The following is an 18887-nucleotide window of genomic DNA, read 5'->3' on the forward strand; positions in this document are numbered from 1 at the left end:
ATTAGGTCTAACTGGCACTGAGAACGACAGGTGTAAAACCGAATGTAGCAAATAAGTAATTCTCAACTGAAAAACTGAAGAACGGGAAATGCACTCACGATGGTTTTCAAACCATTTCGACTTTTCAAATCTCATTTTTACGAGTCCCAAAGTTCAATAGACGCACCCGCTGGCGGGGAAAATAATTTCAAGCACTAAATACAGGTACCACAGTTGCCAGTTCCGCTTATAATATGCGGACTTGGCTTCTTTTTTCGCCGAGTCGCTTGTAGAATTTTCCAGTCGCTTGTCTCGTTTTCGGGCTTATTGGAATTTTTCCTGCAAATATAGTTATTTTAGGGATCATCACGTTCGCCAATAGCGCGTTTGTCGATGACTTTGAGTGGTTGAGTGTTGAAGTCAAACATAGGTTGGGGGAATCAGAAAGCAACCTAAATCACGCACTGGCAAACGTGCATTCAACCGAATTGAGATTGCCCTGGAAAACAATGTTGGAACGAACTATGCGATTTCGTTCATAGTTGCGCATAGCCTCTCTGTAAAAAATAATAAACCGTTTTTTTTCAGCTCTCCTTCGTAACTGAGTGACATTTTTTTATTATAATTATAAATGTGTTCAAGCATGGGAACATTCAATATATTTCCGCGTTTTTGGGCTTCTTCGCGAAAGTCGCGCCGCTTTTTTTGGACTCCTTTTGGATGATTATTCGCTTTTTAGCTCGTCAGCCTCTGGCAACGCTGGAAGGTACGACCAGCTCAATAACGAGATATCGAAAAGGCGCTGTTTCAGTGGTTCCGGAATTCCGGTGTATGAAGTGTTAATTTTCATATCAGCTACCTGATATTCAAAAAGGAGGCAGTAGAATGCTTAAGATGAGATTTCATGACTGATCTTAAACTGCTCTTGGAAATGCACATGTGGATTAAGTGGTTGCCAAAGCCGCACTTGCCTTAAATTATATATAAATAAATTTGAAATGGGCAAATTCTAACCTTACAAACACGGCGTACCTAACTTATGCGAGACCTCTTTTGGAATGCGCTTGTTCTCTTGTGGGACCACTCTCAGATATGTCTGATAGACTGCAAAAATACAAGACACAGCAGCCAGGTTCGTCTTGGGTAAGTACGGAAGCAAAAACTCACACCATCTCCCGCTAAAGGGGACCATGAGGCGATGCGACGCAGCGTTTCGCCGTCTCGAGCCCGCGTTTCAGAGGGGGGGGGGGGAGTGGTGAGGGGAAGTAGAGAGGAGAGGGGAGAGATAAAGTGGAGAGGGGGGAATGGGAAACGGATAGCGGATAGGAAAAGGAGAGGGGGTGGAGATGAGGAAAGGGGGAGTAGAGTCGGGGAAGGGAGAGGAGGGGTGGAAAGTGGAAAAGGGGAGTGGAGAGAGGAAAGGGGACAGGAGGTAGAGGGAGAGGATTTGCGCATGCGCAGTAAGGGTGGTCACGCCGCACACCACCACCACCGGATTGAACTCCGCCATAAGATTCTTCGCATCTAATACAGTTGCAAGTACAGCAAATGCAAGTACAGCCACCGGTAGAGCAATGAAGAAAGAGATGAATTTGGAACCACTGTCGTCTCGTCGAAGAAAACTGTTGCTAGAACTTCTGTATGACATATTTCATAACCAAACTGGAATTGATAGCGGATGATAGTTAAAAGCGACAAACTATGGTTTATCTGTATGCACTGATCACCAGCACAAAATTAGCGAATGCCGGGCCGGCAAAAACCTGTGCGCACTTTTTTTTAACTATCGCTCAGCGGTATCGAATTTCATGTAAGCAGGTCTGCAGTGTTGATGAAGATGTATTTTTTTCTTGTTTGTAACCACCCTGCAGTAAAGCTTTTGGACTAAGGGGGGAAATGTCTGAATAAAGAATATGATAGCTTACGCGTGACAACGAATATTTTGATCAATATAATAAATATAGCCACTATGTTTGGATACCTTATCATCATCACCATCGCTGCCGTGTACGCCTCCTTAGTGCCGCCAACGCTTCTTTTACATTTGGTTTCCAGAACCATCTCAATGGGGGAATACACGAAAACGCAAATGCATCTGTTAGAGAACTGTATGTGACGCACGGAGGGTATTGCTCGTCCTCTAAAATAATGATATCGCATTTTACGGTCCCTATACGCATGAAAGGACGCCTCTCTTCTTTGTCTGTGTAGGGCACAAATATTTGCACGACGTGTAGTGTGCGCGTGCTGCCCTATAGCTCGGTGTGCGTGGTTAGTGACTAATATGCAGATTGCTTGATAAGCATGGGTTCAAATCCGTGTGGATGCCGCAAAAGGAGATTCTTTTTGTGCCTTCACAGTGTGGCAGTGATGAGATGCCGAACACGTTGGCTAAGGATGATGAGGTGCTCTGTCGACACAGATTTTAGCAGCTATGTGTCTTCAATACCGGCAATGGTAATCACCAACGAAGCGGAATAAACGGATGCTGTAAACTGCACCCAATCCTTGTTTGGGCTAGCAGATAGTAGCGGCTCAGTTCTTTCGCCACTCCTTTCTTAAAAACGACACGCTGCACATTGTAAGTAACGACTCAATGAGAGCATGACGCTGTGTCCAGATCCGTGTCCCTAAATGCAGAGTTAGCTCAATGAATGTGGTATGTCATGATGAGTATCTCAAGACAGCAATGCTGCTGACAAAGAAAGTGAACAGAAGTATTCAAGCATTTACGCTTCAGATGTTTTAATTTCGATGGTTCCATAATTACGTAATTTGAATCTAATTATACTACTAAAGTTCAAATAACTCCTTAAGCTTCTGACAAGCACAAAATAGCAGTGGAGCAGCGTGTTCCAGGGGTAGATAGATGTTTATTTCATGAGCAATACAGATTACGAGGAGTGAGAAAAGTGCTTTTAGGCAACCTAATAAGGCTCTTATCCCCTGTATCTTGGACTTGGAACAGCGTTTGGCCAACAACATACTATCACTATAATCGGGCTTGTAGCCAGGAATTTTTTTCGGAGGGGGGCACTTGCTGAAAACCTCGACTATTCGAGAAATACGCCTATGTTCATTATTTATTTTTGGTAAAAGCACCGACTTCACGTAAGCGTCGGTGTCGGAGGGAGGGGGCTAACCCCCCCCCCCCCCCCCCCCCGCTCGCTACCGGCCTGACTATAATATATCAATACAGTATGTACAAGTCATATATACAACATGACTGAAGTGACAAAGTTGCACACCATGACCATACAGAAAAGTAGTAGACAAAGGAAAACAATATAATGAATATCTGGTATAGACGATATTGCATGGAACCACAGTGTGGTAAACAAATAATTAAACTTTTCAGTTTATTTCACAGTAAAAAAAATGCAAAAGGTCACACAAGTCATGCCTTATACTTTAGTGACAGTGTGACGATTGCGGTCTGTATCCTCCTTCGCAGTTGTGCGAGACCAAGGAGAATATGACGCAGCTCCGTTACACATTCGCCGCCGTCAACATCCAGTTCGAAGATGCCAAGGGCTACTGCGGCTACGGAGAATTTCCACGACTGCGCGCGCTCAAGGTTCTGGCGCGCTTTTTCGCCTTCGAGTACACCTCCCCTGATAATGCGACAGCTTGCTTCAAGGCTACGTAACACAATCGCGTGCATCACAATCAACATCGCAATCAATGTGTGAATAATGTTCGCTGCTATTTATATTCTTGCGTGACAAACTTATTTGAAATTGTTATTGTATAACATGCTATTTGGTTTATCCTTCAGCCCAGGTGGGCAACTAGAAGTAGGATGCGAAAATAAACGAGTGCAATGAAGGTTCGCTGTACTCTTAGATCCATGACGAGTCCCGCTCTTCCTCATAAATCGACAATAAAAGCAAAAAGAAAGCAAATGTAACTGCATGAACTGTACAGATATAGCCTCACTTTCGCGCTTAGCTGTTGATGCACGGATCTACTGATGTGCTCTGCTCTGCTCGCGACACTCGCACAATTGGTTTACAAACTACACAAAACTTTCAGAGTGACAAGACATGCAGTAGTACCTCCCAAGTAATACTACATGTGTACGGTAGCAATATGATCGTGTTGCGTGACACACGAAGGAACTACCGTGACATCTTACGCAACGTCTACCTGCAAAGGTGCCCATTTATTACGTGCGCGTAACGCCACCCATTTTCGCATTCCTTAGAGAAACGTATTATTTTTGGTGGTGGTGTTGTTATCTTCGTGTCCATGAGCCTGTAACAGTATTTATTATTACGAGCGGGCCACACCGAGATTTGGATCTTCGTCTTTGTCCCATCAGAGACCAAGCGGAAGCGGCGCCAATTGTGCGACATTTGTCATTGCACCTAGCGTAGTCTAGGTTAGTGTCCGTTTGTCATGGAAGCAGATGACAGAGAGCACGTGGTCATCTGATTTGCTAGTCTAATAAATGCTATGAACCTTTGCCTCGATGGCGTCGCTCAGCACAACCAGTAATACCAGGATAGCATCGGCCATGCCCCATGTGTTGCAGTGCATACTTCGCACAATGGTACGTAACCTATGCACGAATTACTGACAATCTAACCACTGATAAATGTACAATAAACACCGGCAACGCATAAATCATGCACATAGGCATGATTCATGTGCTGTTTGAACACTGAAACTGAAGTCATCACATGCCAAACGAACATTTTTTGCAGGGCTTCCGCAACGACACTGGCCATCAAAACACTTAGATACAGCATTACATTATTCTACAGTTTACATGCCGCTGATGACATTAATGCGAAGTTTTTAGATGTTTCGCTTTATTCGAGTGTTTCGAAATAAATGAAGGAAAAAAAATAAATCCTAAAGAGGAAGGTGCAGCGGATCATTTTCAGTCTGCATACGGTATCGGCATTTACGTACAAATTTGCAGGCACTGATTGATTGACGATATGTCGTTTGGGCGACAGGGTAAGAGGCATGAACAAATCAAGATAGTTAAAATGGCGTTCAAAACCTGCGTCTAAATTAATCCATCAAAACTGGGAACTGTGTCCAGGACCGCCTGTTAATTCTTACCTGGATTCGCCCGCAGTGAATCGTGCAGTTGACTAAAAGGTCTTTCCACATCATACCTTGAGCAGGCAGTCAAGGTACGATGAGTAAGCTTTTGACGGAGGCTGATAGTTCTGGTGAAAACTCCGTCCCGACCAGAAGGGCCAACATGATCGATTTCATGCTGTACCACACAGATAGCATTTATTATGCATGTTACAGGTTCAGTCACTCTAATTTTAGCCATGGCTGCAGTGCAGATCACTTAGATGCACTCAGGATGAGCACGCCCTGTATCTTTGTCTTCCGTATAATCATCTTCAAACCTACCTTAACGCTTCCTTGCTTTAGATTTTCCATTATTTTTTTGCAGTTTGCACGCGTCATTGCTGAAAAGGTCGGTATCCTCTGCAAACTGCAAGTTGCTGTGATGTTCTATGGTATATGTGAGTCCTATTTCTTACCCAAACTAATCGTTTGACTGCACCTAAACAAGTAATGAAAAATGGAGAGATTGTACGCCGTGGTCCGATCCCTTCTCGATCAGGATTTTCTTGTTTTTCTTGAGGAGGGGCTGGGAAGCTGCGAAATCTTTGTAAGTGTTGACTATGGTATTGGGGTACTTCTCAAGTGTGGCTTGCTGAAGGAAAGTCTGCACAACTTCTGTTACCTCTATGGGGTCGAATGTCTTTTCGTAATTTATTAATGTCATACAAAGGAGTTTTCGTCTTCGCCAGATTTTTCAACTATTTTGGTGACATGAATAGGATCCATGGTAGGGTACCCTGTCCTCAACCCGGAGAACAAGCCAGGTCGTTCTATGGGTTAATTAAAGTCAACTGTGCCCCCTGCCATTCGAAATTGCTTTAGTCAATATTCTGTATAATGAGGAAGTTACTCTCATCGATCTGTACTTCTTCAGGTGCTCTACGTTTCCCCTTTCACGATTGTTCAGCAATTGTTATGATTGTTAAGAAAACACTTCAATAACCGCCGATTTGACTTCAATAAAAACAAGATGTGCTCCAGCAAGTAGTTGAGTCTCTTTTGGTTTTCAGATGTGCACGTTAGAGCCGCTTCTATATAGTAAATCGAGCTGCCGTTTGTAAACAAACATGAACGTCGTCATTTTTAGCAAGTTTAATGAAATATGCGATGGCAAGTCTAACCATAACGGTGCCTTTTGATGGATACCTTCCAGTCATGTCCCTATCGTAGACGAAACCCAGCTTGCAAGCTCTGTAGAGCTTATTGTTCAACTTGGCGATCTATTTACTATCCATGTGGCTATTTCAGGCGCACCCTCGTGTATGTTCTCATCATGCATTACAGTAACCCTTGTCGCACTGAACAATACTCAGCTGCGTCAATAAAGTTGGCCTTCAACAGTGGCTAAGTCTATAAGCCAAACTTGCTATTGCAACTTATTCTGCTGCCGCTCCGTCATCGGAGCATGTGGTGATCTTATCCGCCACATTAAAGAAAAGCCATAGCCAGAATATAAGTGAATTACCTGACCTGACAGCTGATGTCCTCGACTCCTCCTTAGTCGGCAGTTAATACACAGTGTGTATACGCAGTAATACGCGTGTGTGCCGTGGTTTTTTCAACATAAGCAATGCGCTATGTGACACCGTAAGCTAATTAATCAAATTTACAGTCTGCTGATTCCCAGTATATGAATGGCTACAAATCTTACAAAAAGATGGCTATACTTCCTGGCTGCAAGTATAAACCCTCAGATACGTGAAGAGAGCTAGTGTTCTATAAAACATGGAGAACAAGATCTTTTGTGTATTCCTCGCTAGGCTTCTTTTAGTCACTTTCTTCCCATTTGCCTCCGACTGTTATTAGATGGTAAATCACAGTTCAGTGAGCTGCTTTCAATAGTGCTTGAACAAGAGAGAGAGAGAGAGAGACTCTTTATTAGAAAAACAGATTTTTGCCAGCGTCTGTATACCGCTGGCATGCTACTCTGTGTAGGGATGGGGAACGGTATTGAGAGACTAAAGAAGAGAGGGAAGAAAATAATAATAAAAAGAAAGAATATAAAAAAAATGAAATGCGCAAGTAAACCTGATAGAAATGTTTACAACGAGGATGCCAGGTAAGTGAAGCCCTTGCTGTATGAAAGCATGCACTATAAATAGTGCATGCTTCCTCCATCAAGAGTGTGTCATGTCAGCAGACACAGACAGAGGAGGTCGAAGGAACCAGAACAGCATTCGAAGCCGAAAAAGCTTTGTGAACGTATTCATTTAGAAAACGCTTCCCCCCAATGAAACGTTACGTGTGCCATTCCACTAAGTTCGCGTTTCCGTCACAATGTTATCGAATTATGCGGAAACTATCTGGAAAATATAGGGACTTTACATGGATTCCGTAAGGAAACATATCCAATTATTCGAATAGCGTACGGAACATTTCAGTAGGGTATTAGAAGATGAAAAGCGTTTTTGGAGTTGCGTGCCATCGCTATATATACGCGGAAGCACACAATGAGCAACTAACAAAAAATTGAAAAGTGTATATATTGTTCTGCGCAAGTGGCGCTTACATTTTGTTCGATAGTTTTTTGTTCCTGGCTGGTTTATTCAAGTATACTTTTATGGCCTTTCTTGGTCCAACGCCGGAAGTGTCTGGCAGTGGCTTTTACGAAATGCTCTCAAGTGACTTTTAGTGCATGAATGCCTACTCTATCACAGAACCTTCACATAACAGAATGTGAAACTGTGTGTACTTGCAGTCTTCAGAGCACCAACACTAAAGTAAACAGATGAAACTCATTTGGTCTAACTATATTAAAGCAGTTCAGTGAATTGCTCATGTGTTAATGCAAGTACCAGTGAATCCCGAATATTATTTGCTTCCACGCCCCGCATTACACAAATTGTGGCACCTTGGGGATCTAATAAAATCTTCGAGTTATTTATGTCCCGTATGCCCCATGCTTTTCATAACTTCAAATAATTTCTAAAAACATATGAGATTGCCTGCATTTGAACCTTTATTTGTGTTACCGTAAAATTATTTTCACGGAGGGCACTGCCTTCTTTCGGAGCTCCATTGCAACGCTAGCCCCCTAGCGAGATGCAGGCTTGCACTAAGCGTAGGCCGCCTTAATGCCATTTGCAATTGTCTCATGAAAAGCAAGAAAGAAACAAAGACCGGCCCACTTCAGCAGTATTGGGGACCTTAATTCCCTTCACCGATTCTTGAGCTTATATGCTTCAGCTCGCAACGGCCCTAGATATGCCACTTCTCCTCTAAGAACGGCAAGATTTAATAATATTTTTCGAGGCCCCACGTCCACTTTTTTTTTTGTTGAAATGATGTGCCAGCGCCTACAATGTGGTTTTGCCTTGCAACATTATATAGAACATCAGTGCTATTGTTATTAACTCATTCCCATCTTCAAAAACATCAGGTGATTCACTGTTTCTCCTTCGATGTCTTGTTACACAGACACAAAACTCGAAGACCCTGATGTTATGGCCTCGAGGAATGCAGTAGAGCACTGAACGGGTCCGGGCCGACCCGGATGCCCGGGACCGGCCCGTCCCGTAGGCCGGGCCGTCTGAAGCGTTTTCTGGCGGGCCTGGGCTGGGCTCTGGCATGAATGTGCGGGCCTGGGCTGGGCCCGGGCTTGAAGCCGCGGGCCGGGCCTGACTTGAGGCTGCGGGCCGGGCAGAACTCGGGCCCGCTCATTAAAAGGCCTAAGTGGGGCCTTCGAGCACACGCGAACGTTATGCCTTGCATGGTGTGAGGCATTCTGTGCCAATTATCTTGATTATATAATTACATTGTACATGGCAATAACGTTTCCGTGGCGGCGTTAGAATATGAACGATTTATATTTCATTTGCTTTTGGTGGCTCTTCACCATATATAACGTTAACGTTTTTTTTTTATTTTGCTGCAACAAATTATTAATCAGGAGCCTATTTTTAAAAAATGGGTAATTAATGTTTCCAACGCGAGTGTAGAAAAGAGCATTAAAGAAAATGTCCCGGGTTTGTTTCTATCCGCTTTTTCATGTTAGTTGTACACTTCTTCTAAATAAATTTTTTTGCTATGTTTTACATTCACTATACTGTTATTGTAAGGACTTGCCATGTGCCATATAGGCAACATTTCATTTATATTCCTTGGTATTACGTGCCAAGACCAGGATATGATTACGCACGAGGCGCGCTGTAGTGAGGACCGGATTAATTTCGACCACCTGGAGCTCTTTAACGTGCACCTAACGATAAGTACATGGACGTTTTTGCATTTCGCTCCTATCAAATAGCGGCCGCCGTGGCCTCGGGAATCGCACCCGCGTCGTAGGACTTAACAGCGAAAGAGCTTAACTGCTGAGCTGCCACCGCACGCAAAGCAATATTTCGATGCATGTACAGACCGGATATTCCGTCCGATCGCCCTCTACAAAGCGCAAGGCATCATTAATAATCATCATCAACAACTAATATCCTCTAGCGGGTCCGGGCCGGGCCTGGTCACGAACACGCGCGCCCTGTATAAGTTTAGTAATGAACGCCCGGGCCCGGGCCGGGCCGGGGCTTGGAAAAATGGGCCCGGGCTGGGCTCGAGCTTCATAAAGCGGACCCGGGCCGCGCTCGGGCCGAAAAATCAGGCCCGTGTAATGCTCTACAATACACTCTTGAGGGTTACCAACATGCCAACAAATAACTGCTTCAATGCTTTAAAGGGACCGACAACTGCCCAGAACACGAAATGAGATGACTGCACTGATGGAAAGATTGTCCGTCGCATTGACTCAAACCAACCCTGTTTATCTCGTGAGAGGTGGATCTGTATTTTTATTTCTTCATTGAAAGTCGCGAAAATGACCTTTGGCGCCTCTGGCGGCAAAATCATAAACGGTCCGATGAAGGCGGTCACGTGACCATTGGTTGGTGTATGCGTTCGATGACTTTTCTGTTAGTACTGAAATATTGTTCATTTCTTTATATTAAAATGTATTACTCCATAAAAATGTACATATAGGCCTGCTTATAAAATACTGCTTATAAAATAACTACGTGCTTTTAGGATAAACCACTGCAGCTACAAACGCTACGAAGGGTAAGCTTCCTGTCACGCCGTAAAAAACTGGGTCGAGAAAAATCAGTTGTCGGTCCCTTTAAGCCAGCGAGCTGCACTAACAAACGGAATGCGATCAAGTACTGAGGAATGTGCACTTACCGAGAACACTGTGCTAATCAGCTCACCCTGCATAAGAGAAAAAAAAAGCATTTTGAACTTCGTCAATTACGTTCGTTCCAGGAAACAGCAATCTATTTATCCATGCACAGTGCGCCACCTCATTCCACACTCTAGCCAACCAGAAAGGTCCTCTCCCTATCCAAAAGATCAATTGACGGTGCACTCACACACGTGTCACTATTGCGAGAGATAGCTTGGGCTTCAATAATCTCCCGCACATCTTTATCTTTGTGCTTCGCCAGAACAGTGCAGGATATGTCGACTAACAGACCCGTATAGTAAGCCCGCTGTAGGATGTTCCAAAAACCATCGTGATCCCCTCGTGGACTGTGTACAAGAGGTAGTATACGAGCTCCCGTTGACCTGTGGTAATAAGTACATAGGTCAGACGGGAAGATGCCTTAACGATCGACTTCGCGAGCATAGGTTAAACGTTACTAACAAGAATAATTACGGTCATTTGTCTGTGCATTGTTTGGAGTGCGGTTGTGCACCATTGTATGCTTCATGCACTGTTCTGGCGAAGCACAAAGATAAAGATGTGCGGGAGATTATTGAAGCCCAAGCTATCTCTCGCAATAGTGACACGTGTGTGAGTGCACCGTCAATTGATCTTTTTGGATAGGGAGAGGACCTTTCTGGTTGGCTAGAGTGTGGAATGAGGTGGCGCACTGTGCATGGATAAATAGATTGCTGTTTCCTGGAAATAAAAGTGTTGAAGTTAGCGCATTGTGGTGTCGTCTCTCCTTCGTCCTTGTCTGCTAGCGCTGAAGATGGTTTCTAATTCAGTATACCAACAAGCCCAAAAAATGGCAATCCTACGTTCGTTCACTGTTAAAAACACACATTTGAGTGAGTTTACTGGCTTGAAAACCGGTTGTTAGGAGATGATGTTTGAGTACTGTGTCTGATTCCGTGAGAATTGCAAAACTCTATCCTGAGTATCGCTTGAGCACACCGAATTACCATTATAAGGCGCCAAGGAATCTAAGGCAAATTACATCTATTGTGCCGTTAGGTTATATCAAAACTCGTAAAAGTGAAACAGCTGATGAGGACATATTAGATATAACGAAATATTTGTATTTGCACTTGAAGCGTTCAAAGACACATATGTATGTGAAAGCTCCTTTTACCCAAGTAAAGTTGCCGCGTCAGTACACATAACGAGCAAAAAATTCGTCTCCGAAACCGAGAAACACACGGTGTTGAGATGGCTACATCGCTTTCGGCAAACGCTACTGCACGCTTCCCAGGCAGCACACAACGACGGGTCGATATTGGTTTTACGGCGGCTGTGCGCGGCCCCACCTCGGGCCAGCATTGCCAGCCTGGCGTCGATATCGGCGAAGCCGTTGGCTATCGCCAGCAAAATTGGGCCGATTTTGCCGCATTTCAGCCGATGTTGGGCTTTTACCGGCAACATTGGGCCGAGTTTTCCTGCGTTCTGCCGTTTTTCCGCCGATATCGGCGTAGCCGATTTCTTTTACCGGCAACAATGGGCCGAGTTTGCCGGTGTTTTCCTGTTCTACCGCCGATATCGGCTTAGCCGATGGCTTTCACCGGCAACATTGGGCCGAGTTAGCCGCCGTTTTGCCGTACTGTCGCCGACATCGGCCGAGGCGATGGGTTTCACCGGCAACATTGGGCCGAGCATGCCGTCATTCTGCCGTGCTCCAGCTGACATCGGCGGAGCGGATGGCTTATCGACGATGTTGGAACATTCTTGTCTGCCTTCAGACAGTTATACATGCCCTTTTGAGAACGTCCTCCTGCGTCGCGGCGCTCCAAAAGTCCTCGTCGCCGACAGAGGTACGGCTTTTACGGCAGAGCTAACGCAAACCATCTTCAAATAGAGCCACGCAAGTCACCGACGGACATCACCCGCAGGCGAATGGCCTCACCGAGCGGCTAAATGAAACTCTCGCTGACATGCTGGCAATGTACTGTACGTCGAACACATGACATGGGACGGCATAATATCTTCCGCACATAACCTGAAGTTAACACGGCAGTGTAAGAAACGGCACCGTTCAAACTAGTTCACAGAAGCCCCTCAACGACGCTGGACGCCGTGTTGCCGGCCGTCAGTGACGAGAATAACCTCGACGTTGCGCTCTACCTTCAGCCCGCCGAAGACGCCCGGCAGCTCGGCCGCCTAGGATACAATCGTAATGCAATAGAGCATTAGGCGCTTGAATATTTATAACTTAAACTGCAGAATGCCGCTACATGGATTGCTGTACTAGCACAAATAACAAAGTTCAAATATTGTACCGTGCTAATGCCGCACGTACGACTCAGGGCGCGAAGTATCGCCTACTGAATAGCTTGCATTCTCTTATTAGTTTCTGCTATGAGAATGACTAACAACTATCACAAGCACAGTCACTTTTCTACCGAAAAAGGTGGTTTTTAGAAGAATAACTGACTCAAATTAGATGACCACTTCGTTGACCAGTTGTTCAACGCTATCAAAAATGTTGAAACGTTATACCACATATCATTAACTTCATGGGCCAAATTCGAAGCACTTCTGTTTTGTAAACGTTTTTGCCACTGGTCGGCCGACTTCACTAATGTATCCAGCATAAAAATTCACCCAAACATTCCCGCACGAATGCTTTTAGCGGAAGAAGTTTTATGTCAATACTAATTCTGTGCATAAATCGAGCCTGTCATCATATTTATAGCGCTATGTCCTTTCAGCCGCTGAATGTGTAGCGCGAGCGCTCATATACTACACGGGCTGTTTCCGATCTCTTTGTTTACACATATTTACTCACGCGGGTGTTTGGGTCAAGCGTGACAAGCGCATTTGCTTCAGTGATGTCACATAATTTTACTTTATGAAAATAGTAAAAAGCTCAGCAGAGCGTGTTGCTGAGCTAGTTGGTTCATTACACTCTAAGCCAAAATCGAGTATTTGGAGTGTATTTCTGCCACACAACAATAATCGTCATCTGGCTTGCTCGCGTTTCCTTTCTTGAAAACCCAGCTCTCGTCACTTTCCTTTCAAGAATGGTATGTCACGCTGATAACGCGCGCACCGTTCGTGACCGGAAAGTGCCGCAACCGCGGTGATAACGCGAGGAAAGCACGCGAGGTGGATGACGATTGTTGTTGTGTGGCAGAAACACTCCCAAAATACTCGATTTTGGCTTAGAGTGTATTAGAGAAAAATAGGTATGGTGCAAACGGCCGCACCTCCCCGAAGGGGATCGTGAGGAAATGCGAATGCATTTGGGTGCACCCGATGAGTGTGCAATTAATTAATGAAGAGAGACGAGACTGTGCACGTAGAGCCGTAATGCTCGAGTTCCATTGTGTTACACTTCGTCCTAGTGGTATCGTTGCCGCGAGAGACTCGACTTCACCGACTTCCATCGCTATCAAGACACCAAAGCGCGCGCTCCCTGCAGGATATATATAGGTCCGAGCGCGGAGAGGAGGAGGGCCAGAGCTCTCTCTCCGCCGAGCGAGCTCCGCGATGTGAGCGCCCTCACCGGGTACACTCCTCCTCTCCCTTACCCTCCGTTGCTGTGCGATGCGAGCGCCGTCACACGCCCGCGCGCTCCTCCTCTCCCTTATCCTCCGCCGCTCACCACCTGCTCCGGTTGCTAGGCGCGGCGTAGCTGTTGCTAGGGGCGAGGAGGAGCGTGCGCGGAGAGATAACACCTGTGCGCACGCCGGCCAGGGACGCAGGACAACCCCCGACTAAGAAATGCATTCACATTTAAAAAGACCGGGCGAAGTGAAAACACGTTTTGTCGTTTGAATGTTTCCAAATCAACTAGCCCGCTGACCATCTTTAACGAACTGACAAACACGTGTTTGCCACGTGTTTGTCATTTCGCATTTGCACTTCGTTGCCGTCCATCTTGTGACATACATATATTTTTCAAGTAAAAATCTCGCTCAACGATTGCTTCCCAGTGCTTTCAGAAACAGTCGCATAAAATTATTATTATGGCACGTGAAATACAATGAAAAATGCGGCTCCAACGAGGTGTACGCAAAGTTTTCATGTAGCGACATGTGGCAACAAGTGATGCATTGAAAATTCGACGAATACCTTTCTCAAACGACATGCCCATAGGCAACCGACAATGGTTAGGTGGCGCTGCGATCGGCCCAGCCATCAGCGCCACGGTGTCGATTCCGCGTAGCGTCGAGGCGGCCAACGAGCCATTTCTAGCGTGCATGGCGTGTGTTTGTCGTGCTGTTTGAAGCATGTCGCTGGTTTTGTATTGCGGTTTTAAGGCGATTGAAAACATCGATGCCCATTTTCGACCACCGACGCTTGAAAAGGGACGCGCACTGTACGACAACGACCATGTGTATGGTGTTAAAGAAGTGAACACCGACATCGCAGCGAAGTGCTTGTCACAGCAAAGCAAGTATGCTTACGACGTTGAACTACAAGTAAGTTGAAAAATAATTAACTTATCCCACTTAAGCGCACAAATACGACCGTATACGTTTCTCGATCAGCTGTCACTTGTTTTATTACTAAGAGCTTGCCTAATATTTGCTGGGTTGGGAAAGATAAGCGAGAACAGAATAAAGCAGCGACACGTGCCTTCGTTGAATCTCTTTGGGGTTATTTTTCTACGTATAACCAGTGACGTGTGTCTCCGTCCGTCCCTTTATATCTACTGTTCTACTTATAAGTGAACTTGCACCTCGCGTAAGACAGGCATTGCCACGCTCATGTCGACAGCCGCTCGCGATGCATACGAGTGTTGTTGTTCCAGCATGTGTCATGCCTGATGATCATCTCTGACTTTCTCTCTTTTTGCGTCGTTTCTTTTTTTTTCATACAAAGTTGTCGATCACGCCCCGAGAAATTCTCAGTGGCAATTGTACGTGTCGTTACGGCGCCCTGGGCAACTGTAAACACTGCGCAGCGGTGGCACTCTACGTAAACCTACACGAGGACTCTTCGTGTATGAGCTGCCCGCAGACCTGGGGAAAGCCATCGAGGAAGCCCCAGCACGACGACAGGTCATCGGCACTGAAATATTGAATTGAGAGCAATCAGCTGACACTCAATAACGCGAAAACAAAACGTGTGCAAGTGTGCGCGAGCGAAACGCAAATATCCGAATACGCGACGAGTGCTGAAGCAATCAGCTGACAAGAACAAGAAAACAAAAAAACGTGTGCGCGGCAGAAGCGGTAATTTCCGAATACTCCACGTGTTACGCGGTGCACTCCAGCCTTATTTCTGTCGTACTAAGCGCGAGAAAGCTTCGGCATTAATGAGCCCGTTCCAGCAGTCTAGTCATCGTCCTGGTGCACAAAGGAGCGGCAAGGCACGTTGACAAATTAATGCGTGGAAAAATGCGCCGTGCGTCCAAGCTTTTACGATATTAGGTTTCACGAGTGACAACCACTCTGCGTGTTTTAACACACGCTTGTGAGCAGTTGTAACGTTGCCGTGCGTTGCACGAATGCTTCCCGTTATTGTTTTTGCTCTGATGTCGTTTAACGAAAATTTTCAAGGGCGACACTTACTTGACGCGCCGAACAGCTGCGATCCACTTCTGCCGCCGAGTTGCTTCCCACGGTCTCGATGGGAAGCGATACATCATGATGCTGACATCCCCTTCTTTATTGTGGCAATCTTTAACGCAACAGTATCTGCGTTTGTTCTTTTTTTTCACCTCTGACGACGGAGTTGTCAACGGGCTGCGGTAAATCCATTGCGCCTGTTCGCAATGCGCACAACGGTGGAATAGCGCGAAGGGCCGCCCCGTGGGTTCTAATCACCGCTGCTAGGCGGCGCGACGTGTACAAGCAAACTGCATTGCCGGGTGCCTATAGACATGCTGGGGGGATCGCACGCCATTGTGGTAGGCTGAGCCGTGCTTTCAAGAACAGAGAATTCGAAATTTTTTTTCGTCTCCTTCAACCTCTACCCCCCCTCCCTCCCTTCCCCTCGTTCAGCGTCATTGTCGCGAAACTAGCTTGACCAGGCAGCGTAGGGTAGCCGTCCCGACGGAAGGACAATCGTAGCTGCGGGAGCACGTTTTTTTCACTCCGACCAGCAGAATTCTTCAAGTGCGGTGTGTGAACATGTCTGGTGGAAAGTCAAAATCGTGCACGAGACGAATACGCGGCAGGATTCGAGCATTGTTTTCGGCAGAGACCACCGCAGCTAGAAACCAGTGGCCCCCTGCTTCCATGTTGAACTCGCTCACCTCATATAAGGCCACGTGTTCACTACTGTTACGTGTCATCAGATTTTTGTTCTCTTCTTATCGCTTATTTTCTATTGACCGTCGTGTTTTGTGTATTCTGATATGGTGCGCTTGCATTTTTTATTCGCTCGTTTTTTATCGATCCAATGAGCACACGTGAGTCGTTTTTATGCACGATTCCTGTCTGTTACAATCTTACCTAATAATATCTGGGGTTTAACGTCCCAAAACCACGATATGATTATGAGAGACGCCGTAGTGGAGGGCTCCGGAAATTTGGACCACCTGGGGTTCTTTAACGTGCACCTAAATCTAAGTACACGGGCCTCAAACATTTTCGCCTCCATACAATCTTACCTTAAGATTAGGAATGCGTGCGTGTCTATCTTGTTTAGATGTTCGTGGGATCTTGCGGTACCGCTCGCTATGTTTTTCGCGTCGCGTGCAGCAGTTTATCCATCTTTTTGACCGTTATGTTATCACTGAAAAATTGCAATATCCGCCTAAAAGATAACGCAAATTTAATTGCCAGTCATGTGTTGCGAATGCCTACCGTTCCTTGGTGAATTTAATAAACGTCGGGGGGGGGGGGGGGTGCTCCTCTGCTCGTAATTAGCTCACGCGTATACACAACCTTCTAGTCTAGTTACCACTCTTAATCTCGCTTTTTCGGCAAGCCGCCTAACATTATCTTTCTTTTCTTCGGGTCCGTCTTTAATCCTAATTTAATGCTGCCTTCGTTTACATCTCCAGAATTTTTTTCTTGATTCGGCACCGTCGTTACTGAAAAGCGCGATATCGTCCGCAAAACGCAAGTAGCTAAGATATTCTTCGTTAATCATTATTCTTATTTTTGCCCGTTCTAGTTCTTTCAATATTTATAGTGAATATGCCGCACATAACGTTGAAGAGATTGTAACTCTTCGCATAAGCGTGCGCACAGTGGGGCAGGGGGCGGCCGGCCCCCGTAGTCACCTCAGAAGAGGTGGGCGCAAGGTCTGCCAAACACATTGACTTAATAGGGAGGGGGGGGCGCCGCGATGAACCTTCGCCCCCTCCCCCCTCTCTGAAGAGGAACCCTACTCACGCCTACGATTTTGCGCCTGACCCCATTCTCGAATAGGATTGTCCTGCTTTTTTTGAGGAATACGGTGGCTGTGGGGTTGTTTTAGATGTTGGCTACGGTATCTATAGATGTTTAGATATTCCTTTATGGCATAATTATTCCCGAACTGCTGGCGTGTGTTCATATCTGTGAATAAATTTGTGTTTATCACGTTGCAAATGTGTTGCTCCTTAATTTCTCAGACGAATGCGTAGTTGGTGCAGCAGGCCTTTCATCAATTTAGTTGTGTTAGAGACAATATTGACTTTCGTTCTCGGCCTTGCGCGGTTCGACAGAATTGTGGGTCTTATTCGCACACTAAGACATCAGTGGAGCAGTCGTTCTAATTAGGAAGCATTTTTCGAATATGGCACCAATGATAGTCGATGATTGCCGTTGGGCCGCAAATAGTCTATTTTAGCGCTGCTGACTTACAGTACAGTAACCACAGTAATACCGAACTGCCGTGGTCGGCACGCAGCCATTTTACATTATAACACGTGTATCAGCCTGCCTGATCAAGTTACTTTACGCATCGAGCAACAACCGCCAGTGTCTCCATATAAACTAGCTACGTGCAGACCACGACGGTACAGTATTAACGTACTTAACGCACGGTAAGCCACCACTGCTAAAGCATAATAACGGGTGTAAACGGTCACGCCGGCGGCTGCCCGACGTCGGCGGGGCCGACACCACGCCAGCATCGCCTAGCATACATATGCCCAATGACAGTTTGCCACAATCGGCTGAATAACGGCAGGCCCGTCTCGGACCGACGCTGGCTAGCCCACGTCGGCCCGAAGCCGGCAAGCCCGCATCGGCCCGACGGCGGCTAGCCAACGTCGGGCCGATGCGGGTGAAAGTAGCACGAGCGTGATTAACCGACGTGGGGCCAATATTGCTGCCGTCATTTGCCGACGTTGGGCCAAGATCGGTCCAATGGCGGTGTGCTGCCTGGGGTACGTGCAGTGCGCATGCACGTGCCACTTGGCTGTGTGTATATCCAGGGGAACTTTCCTGATTGAAGCTGAGTTGCGAGTAACGCCTGTCCTGTGCATTTGTGTTTCTTATTTGTGTTGTTCGGGTTCGCGCTATCCAGTATTGAAGAATACAAGCACTACATATCAGCTTGCCGCGTCTGGTGTTGCTAATACCCATGTTGCTGTTGGCAACGTTATGCAGTTGTAGACAACTGGTTGTATAATACATATGCGACTCTTCTGCATATGAGTGTGTTTATACCGCTTCCACATTTCTCTAGCGTCATTCCGTGACGTTTCGCTCAATATGAGAAATTACGCCACAGTCAC

The 18887-nt window shown here is 46.0% G+C and overlaps 1 protein-coding gene across 2 annotated transcripts in view; it reads left to right on the forward strand.

Annotated features, from left to right (window-relative positions):
* Positions 1 to 3868, forward strand: part of LOC119381395 (uncharacterized) — a 28252-nt gene extending 24384 nt beyond the window's left edge. For both annotated transcript variants that reach the window (XM_037649235.2, XM_049413100.1), the window contains one exon: positions 3434 to 3868. In XM_037649235.2, the coding sequence (XP_037505163.1) occupies positions 3434 to 3628 (195 nt within the window). In that variant the 3' untranslated portion in view covers positions 3629 to 3868. The remainder of the gene's footprint in view (positions 1 to 3433) is intronic.
* Positions 3869 to 18887: the final 15019 nt, after the last annotated feature.

Source organism: Rhipicephalus sanguineus, chromosome 2 (genome assembly GCF_013339695.2).
Source record: "Rhipicephalus sanguineus isolate Rsan-2018 chromosome 2, BIME_Rsan_1.4, whole genome shotgun sequence".
NCBI lineage: Eukaryota > Metazoa > Arthropoda > Arachnida > Ixodida > Ixodidae > Rhipicephalus > Rhipicephalus sanguineus.